Raw genomic sequence first — 21,224 nt, forward strand, 5'->3', positions numbered from 1 at the left:
TTAGCATCTGCCACATCCTAATGCATCAGTAATAACATCATTAAAGGAGCCATTCTTCACAGTGAGTGACTTGATATATTCACGTTTGTCCTGAGTACATGTTGAAGCCAAAATCATTTCACTTTTATCTGGAAGTGTCTTGAAGTATATCTGTGAAGACTGATGCAAAGCCAAATTCAAATCCACCTCAATCTGAAAATGCTTTGAATATTAACGGGTATCATTTGAACTCTTTGTGGGGGGTGGAAATTCAGCCTGTCTCAGGCCTGTCTCAGGCTGTCAGAAAGAGGAGAAAGAGGAGAGGAGGGTGGGAATGGAAGGATCTGACGGGAAGTTTGACCTCAGGTCATCTCAGACAGATGGATAGATGAAAGTAGATGCTCGGCCCTATCGGTCTGTTCCCTTTACTCTCACGTGTCCACTCACCAGAATGCATGCTCTAACAAATGCTCACATGCACACTCAAGCTGCTGCCTCTCTGTGGCTCTCACTTTCCAGCTGGAATGTGTCGTCGCAGTCAGGTGTCACTTGAGCTCTCGGACTTTTAGAAATCCACAGACCGAAACGTTTCTGTGTTTTCCAGTTGCTCTTTACAGCTTCCTACCAGCACCGAGATCATGTGTCCTCTGTCAGCAGAAAGTTCCTGACACCATTCAGAGCATAGTGATGTCTATATGTTAGTGCTTTCCAGCTGGGCCATCTGCACAATCAGTTATCTCTTAACACTCATCATCCTATTAAAATTAAAAAATAACTTTTGGCACTTTAACCAGCAAAGGTTTGGAAGGAGAAAACCTCATTTGTCCTGAAATCTTCTCAGCCAGTGACCAACGTTCTGAAGTTGGGAGTTTTAGGTACTCTAAATGAGTGTCTGCAGACTTTGTAGAACTTGCAATGTATTCAAGTGATATGCGTCTTAATGAACAAGTAAAGTCCAGTCCGCATATGATGTGATTCTCTCCTCATCCGTCCCTAATAACTGTGGCTAATCCGTTATGAGACCGTTTAAACAGGAGTGGTTTAGTTTCAGTCAGATTTTGGAGTTCATCATAGTACAGAAATAGCACTTGTTAAAGTTATTAACAATCTCACTGGATCAGACAATGGACCTGTCTCTCTTTTCGTCCTGTTTATGTCTCAGTGCTGGATTTGACACTATTGATCATATTTTACTACACAAGACGAGATTAAAGCAACTGCCTTAAATTGGTTTGAATCTTCTTTGTCAGACAGATTCTAGGTTGTCCATGTCAACAATCATTTTTCCCCATATACAACAGTAAGTAATGGAGTTCCACAGGGTTTTGTGCTAGGACCAATACTTTTCACATTACACATGCTTATTAGGCAACTCTGTATAAATAGCTATGCAGATGAGCAGTATGTACCCATGCAGCCAGATGAAACAAATCAGCTAGTCAAACTCCTGAAGTGCCTTAAAGTCATTTTGAAAAGAATATACCATTAATAATGAATATACGTGTCAACAGTGAATATTTACCCACTTTTGATTTAGTTCACAGAGAGAAACTACTTAATGGATCTACCAAGAACTAGCTTGTGCTTGCTTCTCTCTATTCAAAAAGAAAATAGTGTCAACGACAACTGGGATCACATGAAGCTATAAAACCGCTGGTGGCATGAACCAATATGCAGGAAGAATGAATTATGAATAATAATAATAATAATAATAATGGTAATCATTTTAAGAACTCAGTGATCAACTGTCAACTGTTTTGTGACTGTCAAAGTTGAGATTAGTTTAACCCACCCACATTGCGTTGCTAAAGGTTTATTTCCCAGTCGTCGTTACAACTCTCATCACATGGCCTCTCTGTCACATTCCTGCAAGTGACTTCCTGAAAGCGCCCCTAAACTGTACTGTATGCCTCCAAACACTCGTGCATTTTCATAATAAAGCTAACTACACTGCTCATGGGCATCCCATTGCTGTGTTCACTCTACGGGCTAAAAGGCAACAGGCTTTTGTCTTTCATTTTCTATGGAAGCCAGCAATATGAAACCGTCAGGGACTTTTTGCTATGTGGCAGACACATGACACGCTGCAAATCAAAGTCGAGCTGGATTTCACTGGTTCACTGGCGCTCGTAGTGTAAGCACCATGAGACTTGCTTGAGGTAGTGAAGCAATAGTAGTAGTGTGTTACTTTAAGAACTGTGAGATGGTGAAAAGTCAGGGTGGCTGCAGTAAATGAAGAAGCCACAGTTGGTCTCACTATGTGACCTTTGACCTCACTGAGGACACACAGCTGACTGGGACCTTCTTCAACGCCTGTGTTTTTGCATGTGTGTGTGCTGCTCCAATAAAGAACAGTTGGTACGAAGGGCAGTCACCACAGGCCAGGTTACACACCCAGACAGACGCCATCAATCGCATGCCATCACGGACACACGCAGACTCACACGTAATTGACGAATAAACACCGTCCTCATATTTTACTCTGCTGACTTGCACTCCTCTCTCCTGCGTGTGTGTGTGTGTGTGTGTCCAGGCTGATCCTCAGGGAGAGCGGTCTGGCGCGGTACCTCCACTCTGCGGCGCTGTTGAGTGGCACAGTGCTGGTTTTTGGGGGAAACACTCACAATGACACGTCTCTCAGCAACGGAGCCAAGTGTTTTTCTGCAGACTTTCTGGCGTATGATATCGGTAAGAACAAGTGTTACATAAACACACACACACACACACACACACACACACACCCTGAGGCTACTGTGAGAGTGTGAAGCAGATGACGGCGTTCGGTGTGAAAGCCCTTTACCTTCAAAACTGCCGCACAGTTTTATATGCTACTCGGCTGTGAGGTTGCTCCAAATGTTCCTCTGTTGATTCAGTCTGTCTCTTCTTGTAATCTATACTGACTCCATGATATCGAGATCAGGATTCAGGCTGTTTGTTGCAGGACTTGTATGTCTGAGACCACTGTCCTGTTCTATAATGAGTTTGAAATCAGATAACTGCCTGATGGTATTAGGATAGGGATAAAAAATCATGACAGTGCTTCCACTCAGTTGCTTTTTTCAAGTCTCCTTAAGGGCCAGTTTCACATTTGCTTGTGGTTCGCTTCGGCTGGACAAAAAAAAAGGAAAACTTCTTCTCACATTCACATTCATAACATACAACAAGAGGGTATGAAACAGTAAGCCTTTAGATAAGGTCACAACCTCATTGTACAGCTTTTTTGGTCAATGTCTTGCAACAGAATGTTTTAAAAACAACCCTGAGTTGGTATTTTATCACAAAATATATAAAGATGCCAAAAAAGTGCCATGAATTTGCACGCACTAGCAAAAAAGGCCGAGAGGAAGCTGCTCTTCTGATGCCTGTACCAAAGTGTACGACAGAATGTAGCTCGTATAGTGAGAAGAACCAGGTTCTTTGAGTCATACAACCAGTAGTTTCATCCTTGGCCTGTGCTGCTTTTATAGACCATTGCCCCTTGAACAGGTGGGTCTCAGTTTAATTGTTTTGTGTACACTGAGGTTTGTTTGGCAGCGTTCACGCCAGTTCAAATAAACCACACTAACAGAGCAGTCCTTGTTTAATGCGATTGAATCAATCCTTCCAGGTGAGATCCTGCCCAAAAGCCTCTGCATTTTTAATCAATCAAATATGTGATTTGAAGAAGCCAAACGAGCTCTAATTAAGCCAAAACAGCTAAATATTCTTTCAGACCGAAGAGAGGAAGCAGGAGTGTGCTGGAATACAGATCCCGCAGTGTAGGTGGAGAGTGCGGATGATTAAGGATCCCATTACAGGCTACCCAGTCGCTGCATAAACCAGATGGCATGAGGATGTTTCCACCCCTCGACAGGGACAGGAAAATAGGAGGAGGAAGCTTTGGGAGAGGAAAAACGAGAGATTGCACCAACTCTTCACAGGAGGGAAACAATAGGTAGCAGAGAGATTTACAGACAGAAGGAGGGGGGGAAAAAAAAGGAAGATGGATGTCCATTCACAGAGATAGGCTGTCTGACTCAAAGGAAAACACACAGAGAGGAAGCAGAAGCATGTTGTTGAAGCTGCAACTGTTTCATTACAGTGCTGTATGAAGCAGCACATTTAATTGTGTTCCGTAACAGCATACTGAAAGGAAAGAGGCACAGTAATTTAGTGCTGGAACATGGAAGTAATTGCTTCTCTCAGTTTAATAGATATTCCTTAGGATTATTTTATCTGTGAGTTAAAGCAATGTCCAGATTAGGTCCAGTTTTACAGGAGATTTAGGTCAAAAATGCTTACTTACAAAGACAATGTGATATTATGAAAAACATTTTAAGTTGCACATCATTTCAGGCTCATTTCATGTACCATATGTAAGTATTTTAAGCATTTGTTTAAGGTTATGGTTAAGACACTGCATTAGACTGGTTTGAATGCTATCTGTCACACCATTTCCAGTTTGTCCATTTCAACAACAATCCCTAAGTGATGGAGTCATGGAGTGGAGGGGTTTGTGAGAGGGTTTCTTGCTTAATGACAGCAGAGAATGAGTCTCCATCAACTCAAAACACAACCTCCAAATAAAAGAAAATATGACGAGGCACGCATTGCCCTCGGTTTCACCAGCACAACGGTGGATAACGAGCCGAGACCACAGTGTGTCTAAAAATACTGGCTTCTGACAGTTTGAAATGTTAACAAATAAGTTAAGACGCCACTTGGAGACAGCATATCCAGAGAGTAAGGACGGGCCAGTAGATTTCTTCAGATAAAAACGTATAAACTGTCGCGCACAACAGAATCGCTTTATAAAAGCTGCATCTGCGTCTTCAAAAGCTCAACTCGTCTCATATAAAGTTGCCTATAGAGTAGTTTCTTAGTGTAAAAAAAACGCACGCTATAGCAGTGGAATTAATAATGTTGATCGCACAGGCGAATCTATGATCTGTCAAAGGACAGAAAGGAGAGGCTTAATGACAAGGTACGGGAATGCCGCCGCTTTTCTCTGCAGATGGATGAAGCGACTGACAGCAACAAGGACTGTTTACAGATAATGTACGGCTGATACGAATATCCGTGTCGATCTGGGGGTGGCAGAAATATTCTTATCTACAAAAGGTGGGCCTTGCAGAAAAACTGTGGGAACCACTGCCTTAGGTAGTATTATGTATTCATTCATTCTTACAAGGCATGAAATAACATATTAAGACAACAGAATGCAGGCTGATAGCAGGCAGAACATATTTTATGAGGTTCAATTACTCTTTTCTCAGCCACTCAGTTGGATTTTCCATCACAATTCACTCACAATTTAATTAATTTTGTGGAAATAAATGTAGGATTTCCCACATTTCTGCATGAAAATGATTTGACTGAAGATTGACTTTGGGGTCGTATCATCAGATCTGTGGCCATATTTCTTAGACACCTGGATGACGAGAGGTGCAGAGCTGCCAGCTCATCAAACAAATGAAACAAAATATGGTATTTGTGCGTTTATTTATTCAAGAAAATGTATAACTCGTACATGTCTGTGAGTTGCAAAAGTATGTGAATCCTTGTTTCCTTGTGCAGCAATAACAACAACTAAAAGTTTCTGGTAGGTGCTGATCCGTCGTCTACAGCAGCTTAGAGGACTTTAACCCATTTCTGAGTACAGAACCACCTCAGTTCTGAGATGTTGGTGGGCTTCCTTACATGAACTCAGATGCTGGTCTCCTGAAGCATGTGAGACGCTGAAAGCATGTTTTGAACTGACTGACTGGGAATTATTTCATAATCAGAATTCCCTGGATGAAACCACTACAGTCACCACTGACTACATTAATTTCTGTGTACAATTAATTATTCCCACTAAACGAATAAAAATCTATCCCAACAATAAAAGGTTTGTGTCTAAGGACATTAAGGACATAATAAACTCAAGGAAGTTGGCCTTTAAAAACAAGGATACCATCAAATGTAAACAATTGGAGAGGGATTTAAAAAAAAAAAACTAAGGGAAGCTAAACGGATACATAGAAATCAGCTGGAGAAGACATTCAAAGAAAGAAACCCCAAAAGACTCTGGGACAATATGAAACAAATGACTGGGATGTCCTCCTCAAATAAAACCTTTGTGAGTGGTAATGAATATATGTTCGCAAATGAGCTAAATGATTTCTTCTGTCGTTTCGATTCTTCTGCCCACCTCAAGGAATGTGTAAACATAGTTAAGACCATTAAACCTTCTGACATTGACAGAATTTACATAACTGTGGAGGAGGTCAGGGGTACTTTCCAGCGCAACAACCCAAGGAAAGCATTAGGGCCTGACCACAGCAGTGCACTCATTTTAAAATCCTTTGCCAGGGAATTAGCCCCTGTGTGGCAACCAATTTTTCAGGTATCGGTCGACACACACTCCATACCACTGGCATGGAAAACATCTCACATCAGGCCAATCCCCAAAAAACATTGCCCCAAGGAATACAATGATTATCGGCCAATAGCCCTCACATCGGTAATTATGAAGTCACTAGAAAGGATCATAGTTCAACATCTAAATAGACAGCTGGGGAGGTATCAGGACCCATACCAGTTTGCATATAAAGAAGGCCGTAGCACAGAGGATGCAGTAATTACACTGGTTCACATCTTATCTAAACATCTTGATAAACCAAAAACCTATGCTAGGGCTCTTTTTCTTGATTTCTCATCCGCGTTTAACACCATCCAGCCAGATATACTTTTATCTAAAATGATTAAGTTTCAGATTAACCCATACCTTATTCACTGGTATTTTTCTTTTCTTACAAACAGGATCCAGTTAGTCAAAGTAAATGACACACTCTCCTCCCCTAATACCACCAATGTTGGAGTCCCCCAGGGCTGTATAAGCTCCCCTGTGCTGTTTACCTTGTATACTTCAGACTGCACTACCAATGTGCCAAATCAATACCTTTTAAAATACTCTGATGACTCCACCCTAGTGACCCTTTTCACTCAATCCGAGGACCATACACTGTACCAGGGCAAGGTTGATTGGCTAGTCGAATGGTGTGATAAAAACTCACTCATCATTAATACGATGAAGACTGAAGAAATCATCTTTGGAAAACCACTAAATCTTCAACTGCTTCCAGTGAAGATTCACAATTCAGAAATCAATCACGTCCCAACCTACAAGTACTTGGGTGTTATGATAGACAATAACCTCTCATGGACTTCGCACATAGAATTCACTTGCAAAAAGTTACAACAGCGTATCTATTTCCTAAGGAGATTAAGATCCTTTGGATCTAGCACCCAAATAATCTCTCTGTTCTTCACATCAGTGATCCAGAGTGTAATGCTTTATTGTAGCACAGTTTGGCTGAGTAACCTTTTAGTCAAAGATAAGGCAAAACTATACCGTCATATTAAAATTTGCTCAAAGATCATTGGGCTACCTGTAGCACACCTCTTCCAGGAAGCCCACAACAAGAACATGCTCAGGCTGGACAGATATATTTCCACTGACATCTCACATGTTCTACACAGAGAATATCAGCTACTGCCCTCAAACAGGCGCTTTAGAGTTCCCTCTTTCAACCGCAACAGACTTAGATACTCCTTCATACATCAATCAATCCTTTTGTTAAACCAGCAACATTAAGACCTAGTGCAATACCTATCCATGGATGTAATGCCTTCAAGTGTTGAAATGGAATGCTTGTTATTGTCATTTGGGGCTATGTCTCATGTTTGTCTGCTGATACTGTCATGTGTGGCTAAGTCTCATGTTTTGTCCGCTGATGCTTTATGTCCTACATGTATGTCCACGTGTCGGTCTAGTGAAACTATATGTCTTACATGTATGTATTGTTTATTATCCTTAAATGAGCTGCCCAGGGATGCAAAAAGAATTTCAGCACAAACTGACAAATAAAGTTGTATCGTGTATCGTATCGTTCAGGTCCTTCTACAGTATTTCTGTTTGCACTGACGTCAGCACTTTGACTTGGCAGACTTGGTTTTCTTTAACCTTCGTCTGGTACGACTTGGGGTATAATATTTCAGTTTCATTTGGTTTGATTAAGTTCTCTCTCTCTACTTTCAGGACTTGTGTGAAAATCCACTGATGTTTCGAGTCATATTCATACAGACGTGCACAAAAAGTCTGAAGGGCACAAAAACTTTTAAGAGGCACTTTAGATGTGGTAAAAAGTTGAGAAGCAAGAATCTGTATTCCTTGCATTGTCAGCTTAGAGTCTACACTTCCAGTCGTTCTTTCATCTTCTTTGTCACTCAGCTGTATTTTACATTATGATAGTAAAATACCAGGAGGATATTGTTGAGATAAAGCGGTGAAGGTGAGGAGGCTGAAGAAATAAAGCGGGGGGGGGGGGGGGGGGAGGAGAGGGGGATATACACAGAGCGGCGGAGAAATAAAGTGTAAATGAAGGAGGGATTTAGGGAGAGAAAGGAAGCACTGTGGACTGTGAAAGGGAATTACCTAAAGACAATAAAGGTGTGCCAGGATGAAGCAGATAATAAGCGTGTGAATGAAAGGCAGAATCAAAGGTAATAAACAATAAAGCATTTGTTCACAGAGCGTCCTGGTCTTTAATGAAGTTGAAAATGGTTTTGGATGCAGTGCCTTTTTTTTTCTCCCCCCCCCCTGTCTTTTCACTCCAACGCTCGCTATAAATGTGCGCATTTACATGTCCCTCAACTCTGTACAAACACACCCCTGTCTTTAGAAATGTCATAATTTATTCATTACAGCTCGTATCTGTCCAAACTTTATTGTCCACTAGGCAGGTCTCGCTCACCGCTGAGACGGAGAGAGGGAGGGTTATTGTGATGGCTGAGAGAGAGTAAACAAAGAGAATGTAGATGAGATGAAGGATCCTGAGCTGGAGAAAGGAAAGATGGTATGAGGCAGTGTACAGTACTCCTGCTTATTACTTGGGAATATTATTATATTTGATATTGTAGGATTCATATATCTAAAAACAAACAAATGAATGAATTAAATTTTCTCTTGGTTAGCGTATATTGCTGGTGACTGTGGGCCTGTTCAGACCGTGCATTATAATCTGGATTATCCAATCGCAAGTGGCCAGTGTAAAAGACAGGTGTGAACACCCCCAGGATGCATTGAGATCGCATTTAAGAGATCCGATCTCTGACCACATTTGGATTTAGTCTGGGTTGCTTGTGTCCGTGTGTGTCCGTCACTTTTGTGGGTTCTCTCTGGGTGATTCTAAATTGGCCGTGGGTGTACATCTGAGTGTGAATGGTTGTCTGTCTCTCTGTGTTAGCCCTGCGATAGACTGGAGACCTGTCCAGGGTGTACCCTATGTCTATGGCGGGGCCAACACAGAGAGACAGACAACCATTCACACTCACATGCACTATGCACTTATTTTATGTTGTAAAAATTACTTAACTAAACTCTCCGTACTGTGACGTAATCTAGGAAGGATTGCCAGATCTGCTTAAACCAGTTTGCTTTCCCTGTCATTTCAAATTGAATTATCTCCATATATAAAGTGTTTGAGAACTCTGTGAGCCAAGATTCAAAGCAGGGGGGTGTCTCTTTATTCCAAACCTTAAGAATAGTTTTCTTTGCAATGACCATTCCACACTGGATCGACATAGTTTTACAACGAGTTTCTAGCTGTTAGAATTTTGGAATTTAGAAAATAGAATTTCTTGATTTAGAGAGAGGCCATGTCCATAAACACCTGAGTAGCAGAGCTTGCAGAGTCTGGTGCAGAGCCAGAAATGTCTACACCTCACTAGAAATATTTCTATGTTCTGTTTGTTTCCTTCTGAAACATTTAATAACCAAGAGGTTCCAAACTGTGAAATCTCCTCCAGTGATTCAGCTGTCATCTGCGAAGTGATGGACGACTTGCAAATCGCTTTATACGTGGACGGGACTTGCTTTACTCAAGGCACAGACTACTCAAAATCCAAATCCAGTCCATTGTGACAACATCCAGCAATGTGGCAGCCCATCCTCCTTTATTACTTTTTGTATACATAACAAAGTCCCACTCTTCCCCCCCTTTTGTCTGTGACAATAGCCTTTATTCACATGACAGTCTGAGGGTCTGCTCTTGAACAGAAACATATTTTGTTTTGGGATTTGCTTAAGCAACCGGCGCTGATGTTTTCTTGGAAGGGCAGTCTGAAGGGCTCTCTGTGTTAGAGAAATGCACAACTTGGGGGCCACGATAGTCAGAGGAAGCTGAAGGGTATTTTTCTGTCTGGGTTTTCGTGCTAGTGAAGTGGTCTCCCTTTGAAGTTTTATGGACGTCTAGTTATTATTTTTCAAGACTTTAAGTCTAACAATCATAACCCCCTGAAATGAATCAAGTGCCTCTGAAAATAGACATGTTTTTAATCATGCTGTTGTTTAAGGAACATAGTGACTGTGCCACTTGAGTTAAACTATGTGCATATAAAGCTATTAACTCTTAATATATTGAGTGTTCTATTTCTTTTTTGAATTTATTTTCCTTCAGCTTCCCCTGACATTAACAGCATGCTAGTTGGATTTAGTGCATTGTCAAATATTCTGGCAGGTCAAATAATCGATTAATTGAATTGTCCCTATGTATGATATGATGTGATCACATCTCCGCAGAGCAGCAGACATGAAGACATTCGGTCATTGACTGTACCCTCCTCTCAGTGTTTTGAAGTGCAATGCGGTGTCTCCGGCTGTTGACATCTGAGCAGTGCCTGACTCCTACTAACTCCAGACTAATTCAAAAATAGGCAAAGAAGTGAATCAAGACTGGGCGACAGGTGATGTCTAGACTGACAGTTAGCAACCTGTGAGGACGCTCACCTGTCAAAGAAGCCACGTCCAGAATTATGCATAATTAAACAAGTTATATCGAAAGCTATTAAGATCTGAGGCAATTTTTTATCCCATGCTGTAAACAGGTTTCATAGTATTTTTACCGTAAAGTTGGGCATTTTTACAAGGACGTCTGTGGGATTGACTTACTTTTGGAGTCAGCCTCAAGTGGTCATTAGTGGAACTGCAGTTTTTGTCACTTTAACGTTGGCTTCATTTTCCTGCCATGGATGCCACTGCTTGTATTCAATGAAGTGCCATATAGTGTCATATGAAATCATCAGATTTCCGTGAACCATTAAACCATTCATTTTTTCAGTTGTTCTACTAATCGATCACTTGAATAAACGTTGCAGTTTGTCTTTAAACACAGACCAGTATAGCGTGTCAGTGGTTCGGCTCAGACCTGACTCATTTCGTCTCTTACTGTGGTGCAGCAGCCTCCTTTAACCCGCAGAGGGATTACGTGGAATTAAAGTTCTCTGCTGGGCCAGAGTAGTGACTGTTTAACACAGAGGGTTGTGATGAGCTTAAAAATGAATTTAAACCTGAGCCAAACCAAGAAATGTCTTCCAGCTCTCCTTTCCATTTTGCCTTTTTCTCTCTATCGTCCGTTGTTTTCCAAGCCATTCCCTCGTCCTCTCTTAATTTAAGATAAATACGTGGCGTTCTCACCTTTCAAAGCTACATGTGACAATTTTCCACTCATTTTTATAGACTGAATAGGAGCACTTTGAGATGCTGACTACCGGATTATGACAATGCCATTGCACTCTGCTTTAGCCTGTGAGATCGTCAACTATTTCAGGTGTCTCATAAATACTACACTGCACACGTCTTGTGTAAAGTGGTCTCATTGAGGAATAATGTGTTTTACTTTTCAGCATTCTTATATAATTTATATAATATATAATTAAATATATATATTTTTATTTTAAATTGACTATAGTTTAATGAACTACCTTTAAAATGAGTTACCTTAACTTTCATTGAAAAAAAAAAATAATGCTGAAAAGAAATCAGTAAAATAATAGGTTAAGCTCCAAGAATTAATAAACGGAAGTGAGTTTTCCGGCCTTACAAGTGGGATCTGTTCAACCTTTTCTATTTTTTTTAATTTTTTTTTTTTTTTACAATTTAGAATAGCTTTTATAAAAAAATAAAAAATGTGATAATAAGTTTTCTCCTTTGTTGTTGCCTTAATGTAACACAGAGATACATTAAGTACTGCCATTCATTTATTTTAAGTTGTCTTTGTAAATTTTTAAGGAAACTGTTATTTAACATTTTACATTTATATGAAAATAAAAAAGAAGTAACTACAGAACGTCTCTAACTGGCTTCTAGATCTGTTTGCGTTTCCAGCTGTTACAGGAGCTTACTCTTCACAGTTGCTGTATTTAATATTAGTTGAATCAAATATATATATATATTTTTTGTTGATCTGCACCTTTCTTTATTAAGTCCTGTGTTAAAAACTCTGCCCTCTGTCTCATCTCCGGAGGAGATAATTAATCAGCTCCACCTGAGGAAGTCACTTCTCTCCATCTCTTGTTTTGTCTTCATTTGCTGCCTCCGTGCTCAATGCAAGTGTGTGTGTGTGTGTGTGTGTGTGTGTGTAGCACTAATTTGTTTTTGTTTTCCTGCGCTAACCTTGGTGGGGCGACATGACTTTATTAGCTTTGCCTGCTCTTCTGCTGCCACGCGTTAGATTCAGGTCGACATGGAAGGCACTTTTCATTTGGATTTAATTCTCCCTCTCTCCCTTCAGCGCTCCCTCCGCCCTCTCCCATTCCCCCCCCTCCCTTCCCCTCAACCCTGCCGCCCTCACATTTCTAATTAGATTTTGGGGGAAAATGAACTCTGATTAAAAACGCGGTCCTCTCCAACTTGACACACCACAGGCAAACACCCACACACTGTGTGCGGCACGCAAACATCCACAAGCGCACACATCCCACTGAAAGGCCCGGGGCAGGCTGGGAGCTTGTTTGGAAGATGTTGGGAGCCATGATATATTGGAGGAGCAGACAGTGGCTGCCGTTCAAACCTTCTCCTCCTCCTCCGCTTTCTCCTCCTCCCGGCCTTCTTCATCAAGTCCTCCATTAGTGCAGATCAGATCAGACTGTCAATCAGCCCAGCCAGCCTGCCTGCTTCGATCTGGACTCGAGATTTCTCTCTCTGTCCCACCATGCATTATTAACACAGATTTTCTCATATCCTGAGAGGAAATTAAAATCTGTGTTGATGTGTGTGTTGGTACGTGTGTGTGTGTGTGTGTGTGTGTTGTGGCCGATAAGTATCTGGTGAGCCTGCAGTTCTCTGGTGGACAGTTTGACAGCTTCAATCTCAGGGTTAAAGCTTGCAGACCCACTATGGCTAGAGGATGGGATCAGAAGTCGCTGAAGCTGTAATCTTTTTTCATTTAGAAGTTTTTTAAGATGTTTTTGGTTGTTGTTGGAGAGTTGGAGGTCAGGTGTGGCGTGTATGAATCACCGCTCTGCAGCCCAGGTTATTTTTAACAGTAAAGAAACAACCATTTTACCGTTTAAAATTCATGCACATTTTGTGTGTCCTTGTTCACTGTTTAATAACATGAGAGATGGTTAGGGCTAAAGACCGGCCGAGGCATTCTTTCTTCGAGATTACACAGCGTGAAATAACATAGTAAAAACACAAAATGCATACTGGTAGCGCGCAACATGAGTCTGGTAACACTCCATTTGGATTTCATTATGAGGCGTTCTCAACCAACACAAAGAAAAAATATCCCTGCATGCAATTGAATAGCCCTACAACCAATCAGAAAACAAAAAGTTTACAAACTTTTTATTTAAAATTTTCGTTGTAAAGTGCACAACAAAATGGTGGGAAACGGGTGACGGGTGTCAAACATATGGCCTGGCGGTCCAATCTAGCCCGCGACATCAAAATGCAAAAATTACATCGAAGACTACTTGTATTCGTGAGGGTTCGTGAAGTATCTGGAATATCTTATGTTCAACATGGTTCCTGAACGCACCATAGTCTGTTGTAAACGTTATGGACAGGTGTCGATCTGTTTGATTAGCCAATTAGAGTAGGTCAGGGTGGGCGCGAGAGGAGAGAGAGACGGAGCGAAAAAAGAAATTCACGGCTGAAACTTCGTTCAGTACAGCGTTTTAAGTTACTATGATTTACCTACCTGCCTTAGAGTATGTTGGAGAGACTGGACGCTCGGTGCAGACTGTTTCCATCGGGAATTCCCATACAGTCAATGGGAATTCCACATTGCGGATAGTTGCTAGCTAGCTCCTCGTGCTAGCTAGCAGTATGAGAGACGTGTTTTGGAAACACTTGTTGCGCCAAGCTGCTGAGAACCTACTGGATGCTTATAAACCTGAGGACGTGTTTCTACACAACACTAATGGGACACTGCTGAAGGATGGGTTACCAAACTATATCTAACAGCATATCGTTTACACCCTTGCACACCTCAGGAACCGTGAGTACTGCTATAAATCTGTGAACTGGATTTAATGAGCTCCAAAATGCGCGCCAACGGTTTGGTAACCTACACTGGTTAACCAAAAATCCCGGGTATTCAAATTTCTTTGTTTTATTTTGATATTAAATTCAATGGTGGCTACCATCTGGTCACAAATAACTTATGTGTGCTTCTAGAAGCCCCTTTGTGGTTTTGTTAATGCTTGGGAGGCTGAGCTGTCATGGGCAGCATAGCTGTATATGAAGCTAACCAGGTCAGACATTTTAACTGTGAGTATACACACTAGGGATGCAAGCAATTAATCGATTATCGATTAATTGTCGATAAGAAATTACTCGATTAAAATTAATTAATTGCAATTAATTGCATTTTGAACCCGTAATTCCCCGGCAGTCCTCGTGGGGGCGCTCTTGACGCCAGACGTACTTGATGCACACGCGGGAACACAAGCGAAGCAGGGCTCTGACGACGACAACAACAGACAAACGAGAAGCGGTACACTGACAGGATGAAGAGGGCAAAAGTTGGTCAATGACGACAACGACGCCAAATGCACAATATGTGGAAGTATTTTAAAGTACAACAACTCCACAACTTCGTTAAATTACCACCTAAATATGTCACATTCAGCCGTGCTACAAACAGCGAGTGGTTCAGAATATGTTTGATATGCTACCAAAATGTTATTCCCTGCCCTCAAGTAAGCTCAGAATAAATATTTAATTAGCCCTCTCGTGCATAGCGGTCACAACAGTGGACAGCTACTAAAAAGTAATTTTCTCTTTAATGCAATGGTTTCTACGGTGGAACTGCATATCAGCCTCTAGAGTGCTCTCTGCTGCCCTACTCCATTAAGGTCTTTTTAGTGGTGAGTCGGTGTAACTGCAAGTAAACTTCCTCTGAATCCAACGTGGCCGCTAAAAAGCCATCCGTGCCGACCACTGCTGGTATATCCTGTCAAAGCTTCTATTCTTGAAGAACCACACAGGTAAAAAAAAAATATATATATGATGATATACAGTAACATCTAAGGAAGCATATTATCCGTTTGGAATATGAAATTTTTACTTCCAATATGTAGAAAAATACATTTAACCATGTGTCCAATGAAGTGGACATCATGCATCACCAAGTATATTTTTAACACAAGTCATGTAATTGCTTCACTGTTTCTTGTGACTGTTTTGGTTACAAGTCAGTGTATAATTGTTCTATTTATAAGCTATTCATTTAAAATATAACTTTTTGTGCAGATTAGCTGTAGTTTGTGTTACTATACTAATTATTTTATAATTAATTAAAGATTTATTCTGAGCTTACTTGAGGGCAGGGAATAACATTTTGGTAGCATATCAAACATATTCTGTAGATAGAACCTATTCAGAGAGAAATTCAGCCTCTCAGAAAAATTGCCGCTTATCAATTAATCGATCATCGATCGATAAGATGAAACAACTATCGATTAATGAATTACTCGATAATTTGCATCCCTAATACACACATCCCAAATTTAGTACTTTAGTAAATGTCACCTGTTCACCTCCCATGCAAAGAGTATTAAGAGAATTTCTCAGGATAGTTTTGAGGCAGGGTACCTACCCCCCTGTAAAGCAAGAGAACGGAGTTGGTGGGCTACAGAAGTAACTGCTTTTCCTGATTTGTCCACTGTCTTAGTGAGAGTAGCAGACAGAACACAACAACCAGAACTAAACAGCAGACAGAAAAGAAATTCCACTTATTTTTTCCAGGATGTTCATAAAATGTTCTGTAAAAGGATAGTTTATTAAATGTAAACATTTTCATAATGTGCTTGTTCTTCTTTGCACTGATGTTGGAGTTGTCGTTATTTATAGGTTAATATATTACTATGTTACTGGTCCGGGCCAGCTACAGATCAACTTGGGCTATATGCAGGCCCTGAATTAAAATGATTAGAATGATCAACAAATCAGATCTTTTGGAGCATAATCGGTTGCCAGTGGAGAGACTCCACCACTTAAATATTTGTGGTGGGGAAGTTGGAGTTGGCTTCCAGGCTACTGTTGTTAACGATGACCTTTTACAATCAAATGTATTTTTCATATCACACTAATTATGACAGAATTTTAGGCAAATGTTTTTACATCCAAAGCAAAACACTTTTATTAAATTTCTTCAAAATATGAATTATTTTTATTATGTGGTACATCTATATAAGTCTTGGCAAATGCATGTAAAACTGCAACTTCAACAAACTCATCTCAGTAATTCTAACTTTTACTTTTGTTTGTCAGAAGGCAGTTGTCATTATTCAGTTAACCAAAGAGAATATGTTTACAATAACTCCAGCATACTCCTCAACATTGAAAAAATATCATGAAGTTTACCCTAACCTGATTATGTTTAGTTTAAATCTAACTGCAAAATGTAAATCTGTCCTGACATAATTTAAATTCCAAGGAACAAACCAGAACTCATATTGGTGTCATCAGTGTTAACTGTAAGATTAAATGTAAGATGTTCAAATATGGAGTTTTTGTTGCACAGCTGAGATAACTGGGCCTGTTCTCAAAGAAGTGATTTCCCGTCGTGCGACCAAATCTCTGTGGTGCTGACATTTATTTTGGTGCTAAGTGCCAGAAGTGAATAAGTGAAGGGTTTAGCACCACATGTTCCACAGTCTTCAGATGGGTTTTAGATGTCAGTGCTCACCTGAAGCCCATGCTGGGTGATGATTGCCTAAGCAGAGGTGCCAATTTGATGCAGGGCCTCAGAGGTTATATTGAAGTTCAGCTGACGAAACAGATGCGTCCGTGCAAGATCTGGAAATAGATTCCACGAGGATATGAGAGATTCAAATCCCCAGTTGTTTGGGAAAGAGTTCACCCCCTTTCCCTCCTTTATAACACCACCTTCTTCTACATCTGTTGTTATGGTAGGGCTCAGATTCCAGGTCCCTGTTCAATCAGCAGTCTCGTGACATTTGTTCAAGAACAAACTTTCACCAATAGAAAGTCACATTACCAGCTCTGCTTCATCGTATCAGCGTCACTCGTTAACATGACCGACCTTTAACCCCTGCGAGGGATGAACTCATTGCTCTCGGTGCTGATTACTATGACCCCCCCCCCACCCCTCCACCCCCTTGTATCCTATCATCATGTCCTCTGCAGCATCCTTCGCTCTTAAACAAGCGCTCCCAATTAGCACGCCGCTTAATGAGGTCATTAGCAACCTGGCGTCCCGAACTCTCCCTTTATGTTCAGGGAGGCTTATATAGCTAAATGGCACATTTATACTAACACTATGCAGACTATTTCGCTCTCTCTCTCTCTCTCTCACTCACTCACTCACACACAGTCAGTCATTCCCGTATTAATATAACGGGAGTATGTAGGGGTCATTAAAGCATCAGAGAGTTGTAAAATCCGAATAGTAAAATACACAGAGCTGATAGCTCCAGTGATAACTAGAGAGGGGGGGGGGAGAGAGAGGGAAAAGGAGGGAGGGTGCTTTACGATCATATTCGGTGGTATGAAGTGTTTTATGAAGTCATCTCCCAGATTATCTCCCCTATCTTCTCCATATCACCATAATTTGATGTGAAAAGGTTGGGATAATGAGTTTTTATGAAATTGGGGGATGGGGTTGAACCGCAGGTCACCCTGCAGTGCTTATTCTCCTCGTATGCAATAACGGCAGCACTCCGTATTCCATATTTTTTGCCTGTTTTTCCATTAAGGAAAATCCCAAATCTACAGAGTATGATTCTAACTTTGTGACAACAATTTGGGAAAGCACATCTTGGTTATTCTATCATATTAGAATGTGCTGTAGTGCATGGTCACTTATTGAATAAACAGGTGGTTAATATATGGTCAAAGAAGCTGCATATAATCTTTCTTTCTTTTTTTATTTTTAACTCAGTATTTTCCTTTTTCTTATGTCAGGGACAAACACTAAGTATGATAGTACTTGGTATTTATTAATGTGTGCACTTGTGTGTGTTTGTCCTCAGCTTGTGATGAGTGGACCGTCCTTCCCAAACCGAGGCTCCACCGTGACATCAACCGCTTTGGACACTCTGCTGTGGTTAGCAACGGGTACGTAACTCCCTGTAGTTCAGCACCGCCAGACTCCATCCAGATAGCTTGGAAGAAATCAATTACATTTATGCAAATAAAATGCATCTGTTCACGAGGCATTATGCCTTGGTACCTTTTTACATTTCCTTCATGTCTTCCTGTAGTGTCCTCTAAATTGAGCATTTGAAACCACTGCCTTTCCCCTCTGCTTTTCCTCTCTGCCTTTCTTTCATGGTTTTGTCGTGCAGATTGTACATGAACTGATCTCTCCATCTCTGCGTTATATTTAGTTTGGGTTTACACTTTCTTGTCACTTCTCCCTCCGCTGGGTTCTCTGAAGCTTTCAAAACTTCCACTGCGTCTCTCGCGCCTCACCTCTTGCCTAAATGTGGATGCTCCTCCTGCTTCACTCTGTAACTTTCTGTGCACCTTCTGCGTAAATATACAGTGCATATATTTACATGTATCTCTCTTTATCTCATCAAGATGTTTAAAACGCTGTCTCTGTCTCAGTTCCCTCACTCAAATAGAAACGTTGACTTGGCTTTCTATATGGATGTGGTTGTGTTTTTGAATCACTCTATAGTCACCAAGGGCGCCACGCATTCAACGTACAAGACAAAAAATTTACTTAAATATAATCTGAGATTATACAACCAAAGGGTACGGGACATTGTATTGGAAGGCAAAACCCAAAAACAGCACAATGTAAATGTTAGCAAGGGCCAAATCTTTAAAGTTTACTGCAACAGCTCCTTCACAGCGTGGAGTGACTCGTGGCTAAACTCAGAAATGATGATCTGATCCCTTGACACCATCTTCCCACCAAAAAGTCAGATTTGAGCCCAAAAACGTCAGCTTTGAACTTCAAAAGGCCAGCTTCAAACCACCTCTTCCTCCACCGCAAAGTTCAGGTTGATTTTTAAAGGTTCCCATGCTTTTCTTAACGGCTCTTCAACTATCTCCGTCTCTGCAGGTATTTCTTGTCTCCAGAAGCCTAATACTATCTTACTACGTTGTTTCCTTCCACAGCTGTATGTCCAGGTGTTCATTGGCGTTACTAGTTTGTCTAATCCTCTGTATCTTCCTCAGCTCTATGTACATCTTTGGAGGTTTTTCTGGTCTACTTCTGAACGATGTGTTGGCCTACACCCCTCCATCCTGCCAGGCCTTCTCTGACCCAGCTTTGTGTGCTGCTGCTGGGCCTGGTGTCCGTTGCCACTGGGTCAAAAGCAGATGCGTGCCCTGGGAGCCGAAACCACCTGCCCACATTTTTCCTGCTCCTCTTTGCCCCTCACGTCCTGGTACGTTACACAGAGATCCTGTCTGCCGGCCGATTCCTTTTCATTTATCCCGGTGTGCTTCTTTGTTTCTACCTAAATATTTTCATTGTCACATCAACATATTTTCCATGAAGTATGGAGCACTATCACACATAAGTGTTACTCCCAAAAGGCTTCATTTTTCATGAGGATAGTAATTACTGAAGGCTTTGGGTTCTGAAGTTTGTTTGCAGACTATAATTATAGGAACAGGAGGTCAATGCTGCAACAATTACCCACTTTTAAAGTAATTAGGATCAGTCTGAACCAGATGTAGATGCAGTAGCTCTTCCACGTATTCTGCTTCAGGCAGCTCATTGCAGGTTTAAGCAGAAAGTAATTAAGAAAATGCTTTTACTGTCACTTTTTAATAGAGCACAAGTCCACGTAGACTGACTGAATTAAAGTTATTGTTTGGGGGGGTCTGCATACGGAACCCTATTTAATACAAATCACGTTTACTTTATACACACTGTACGTCCTATGTCTGATTTATATTCCAGACATCTATAGATTTATGTTCATTTCCATTTATGAAACTTGATTGATGCTTTTGCATTCGGTAAACTAAGTAAAGTAAAAGTTTGCAAGTTGATTCTTATTCCTCCTGGGAATAAATTGAGCTCAAAGGCTGAAGAAAATTATATTTTGAAATTCTAAATGTTTGGTAATTTGTTGCTCAAATTAAAATCTAAATGACTTGAACTAATAGAGCCTTCAGAACGTCGGGTCCTTTTAAGTATCCATCTGACGGAATGGATGTCATGACAGATGAACATGTCCTAGATCAGCCCCTGTTGTAGAGTAAACATACATGTAAGATTACAGCGGCCCTCCCCATAGCTTTCCTTGCGTGGAAATACCCGGTCATCACATACCGCATATAGGGTGATTACACGTTTGTTTACACTTCCTTGTAGCGTTACTCACATGGCCACCACATGGCTCAGTACTGCACTTTCTTGGCATACATCAGAAATTTGGAAAAGCATTCCAGTGCCCCTGACGCTCAGAGTTGCATCTTTACTATATGAGATGTGAAATCACTGAAACACGTAAAAGGTGTTTGTATTTTATCTAATAATTAGAAGCGAATGAGTCCCTATAGAACAGTAATTCTGTGAAAACACACACACAGACATTCTTCATGTATTAAATTTGTAAATGGTCTACACTTATACAGGGCCTCTTCCACCTTTGTGACTTTACAGTGTTGCTCATTTGTCCATTCACACAGCAATGGAGACAAAGCTGCCATACAAGGTCCTCGTCCGTCATCGTAAGCAACTTTGGCTCAATGTTATCTAAGAAACAAGCTGAAAAAAGAGCAACTGGTTTCTTGACCATCTTTAGTGGTCTACTGCAGTTTTTGGTGCTTCTGCTTTGGCTTGATTTTCAAACCCAGAGTTTGCCCTTTATCTTGCCCAAGCGCCCGTTGTGGAGGACCCAGGGATCAAACTGTCGACCCTGTGATTAGTGGACTAACTGCTCTACCACCTGAGCCCCAGCTGCCAGTTTCCTCATCCATTTACACATTAACAGGTTGTTGT

The 21,224-nt window shown here is 40.9% G+C and overlaps 1 protein-coding gene across 1 annotated transcript in view; it reads left to right on the forward strand.

Annotated features, from left to right (window-relative positions):
* atrnl1a (attractin-like 1a) overlaps positions 1 to 21,224 on the forward strand; it is a 270,092-nt gene that overhangs the window by 53,601 nt on the left and 195,267 nt on the right. The window contains exons 10-12 of the mRNA XM_084562309.1: positions 2,513 to 2,667; positions 18,286 to 18,370; positions 19,445 to 19,656. Of these exons, the coding sequence (XP_084418435.1) occupies positions 2,513 to 2,667; positions 18,286 to 18,370; positions 19,445 to 19,656 (452 nt within the window). The remainder of the gene's footprint in view (positions 1 to 2,512; positions 2,668 to 18,285; positions 18,371 to 19,444; positions 19,657 to 21,224) is intronic.

Source organism: Chelon labrosus (genome assembly GCF_963514085.1).
Source record: "Chelon labrosus genome assembly, chromosome: 15".
NCBI lineage: Eukaryota > Metazoa > Chordata > Actinopteri > Mugiliformes > Mugilidae > Chelon > Chelon labrosus.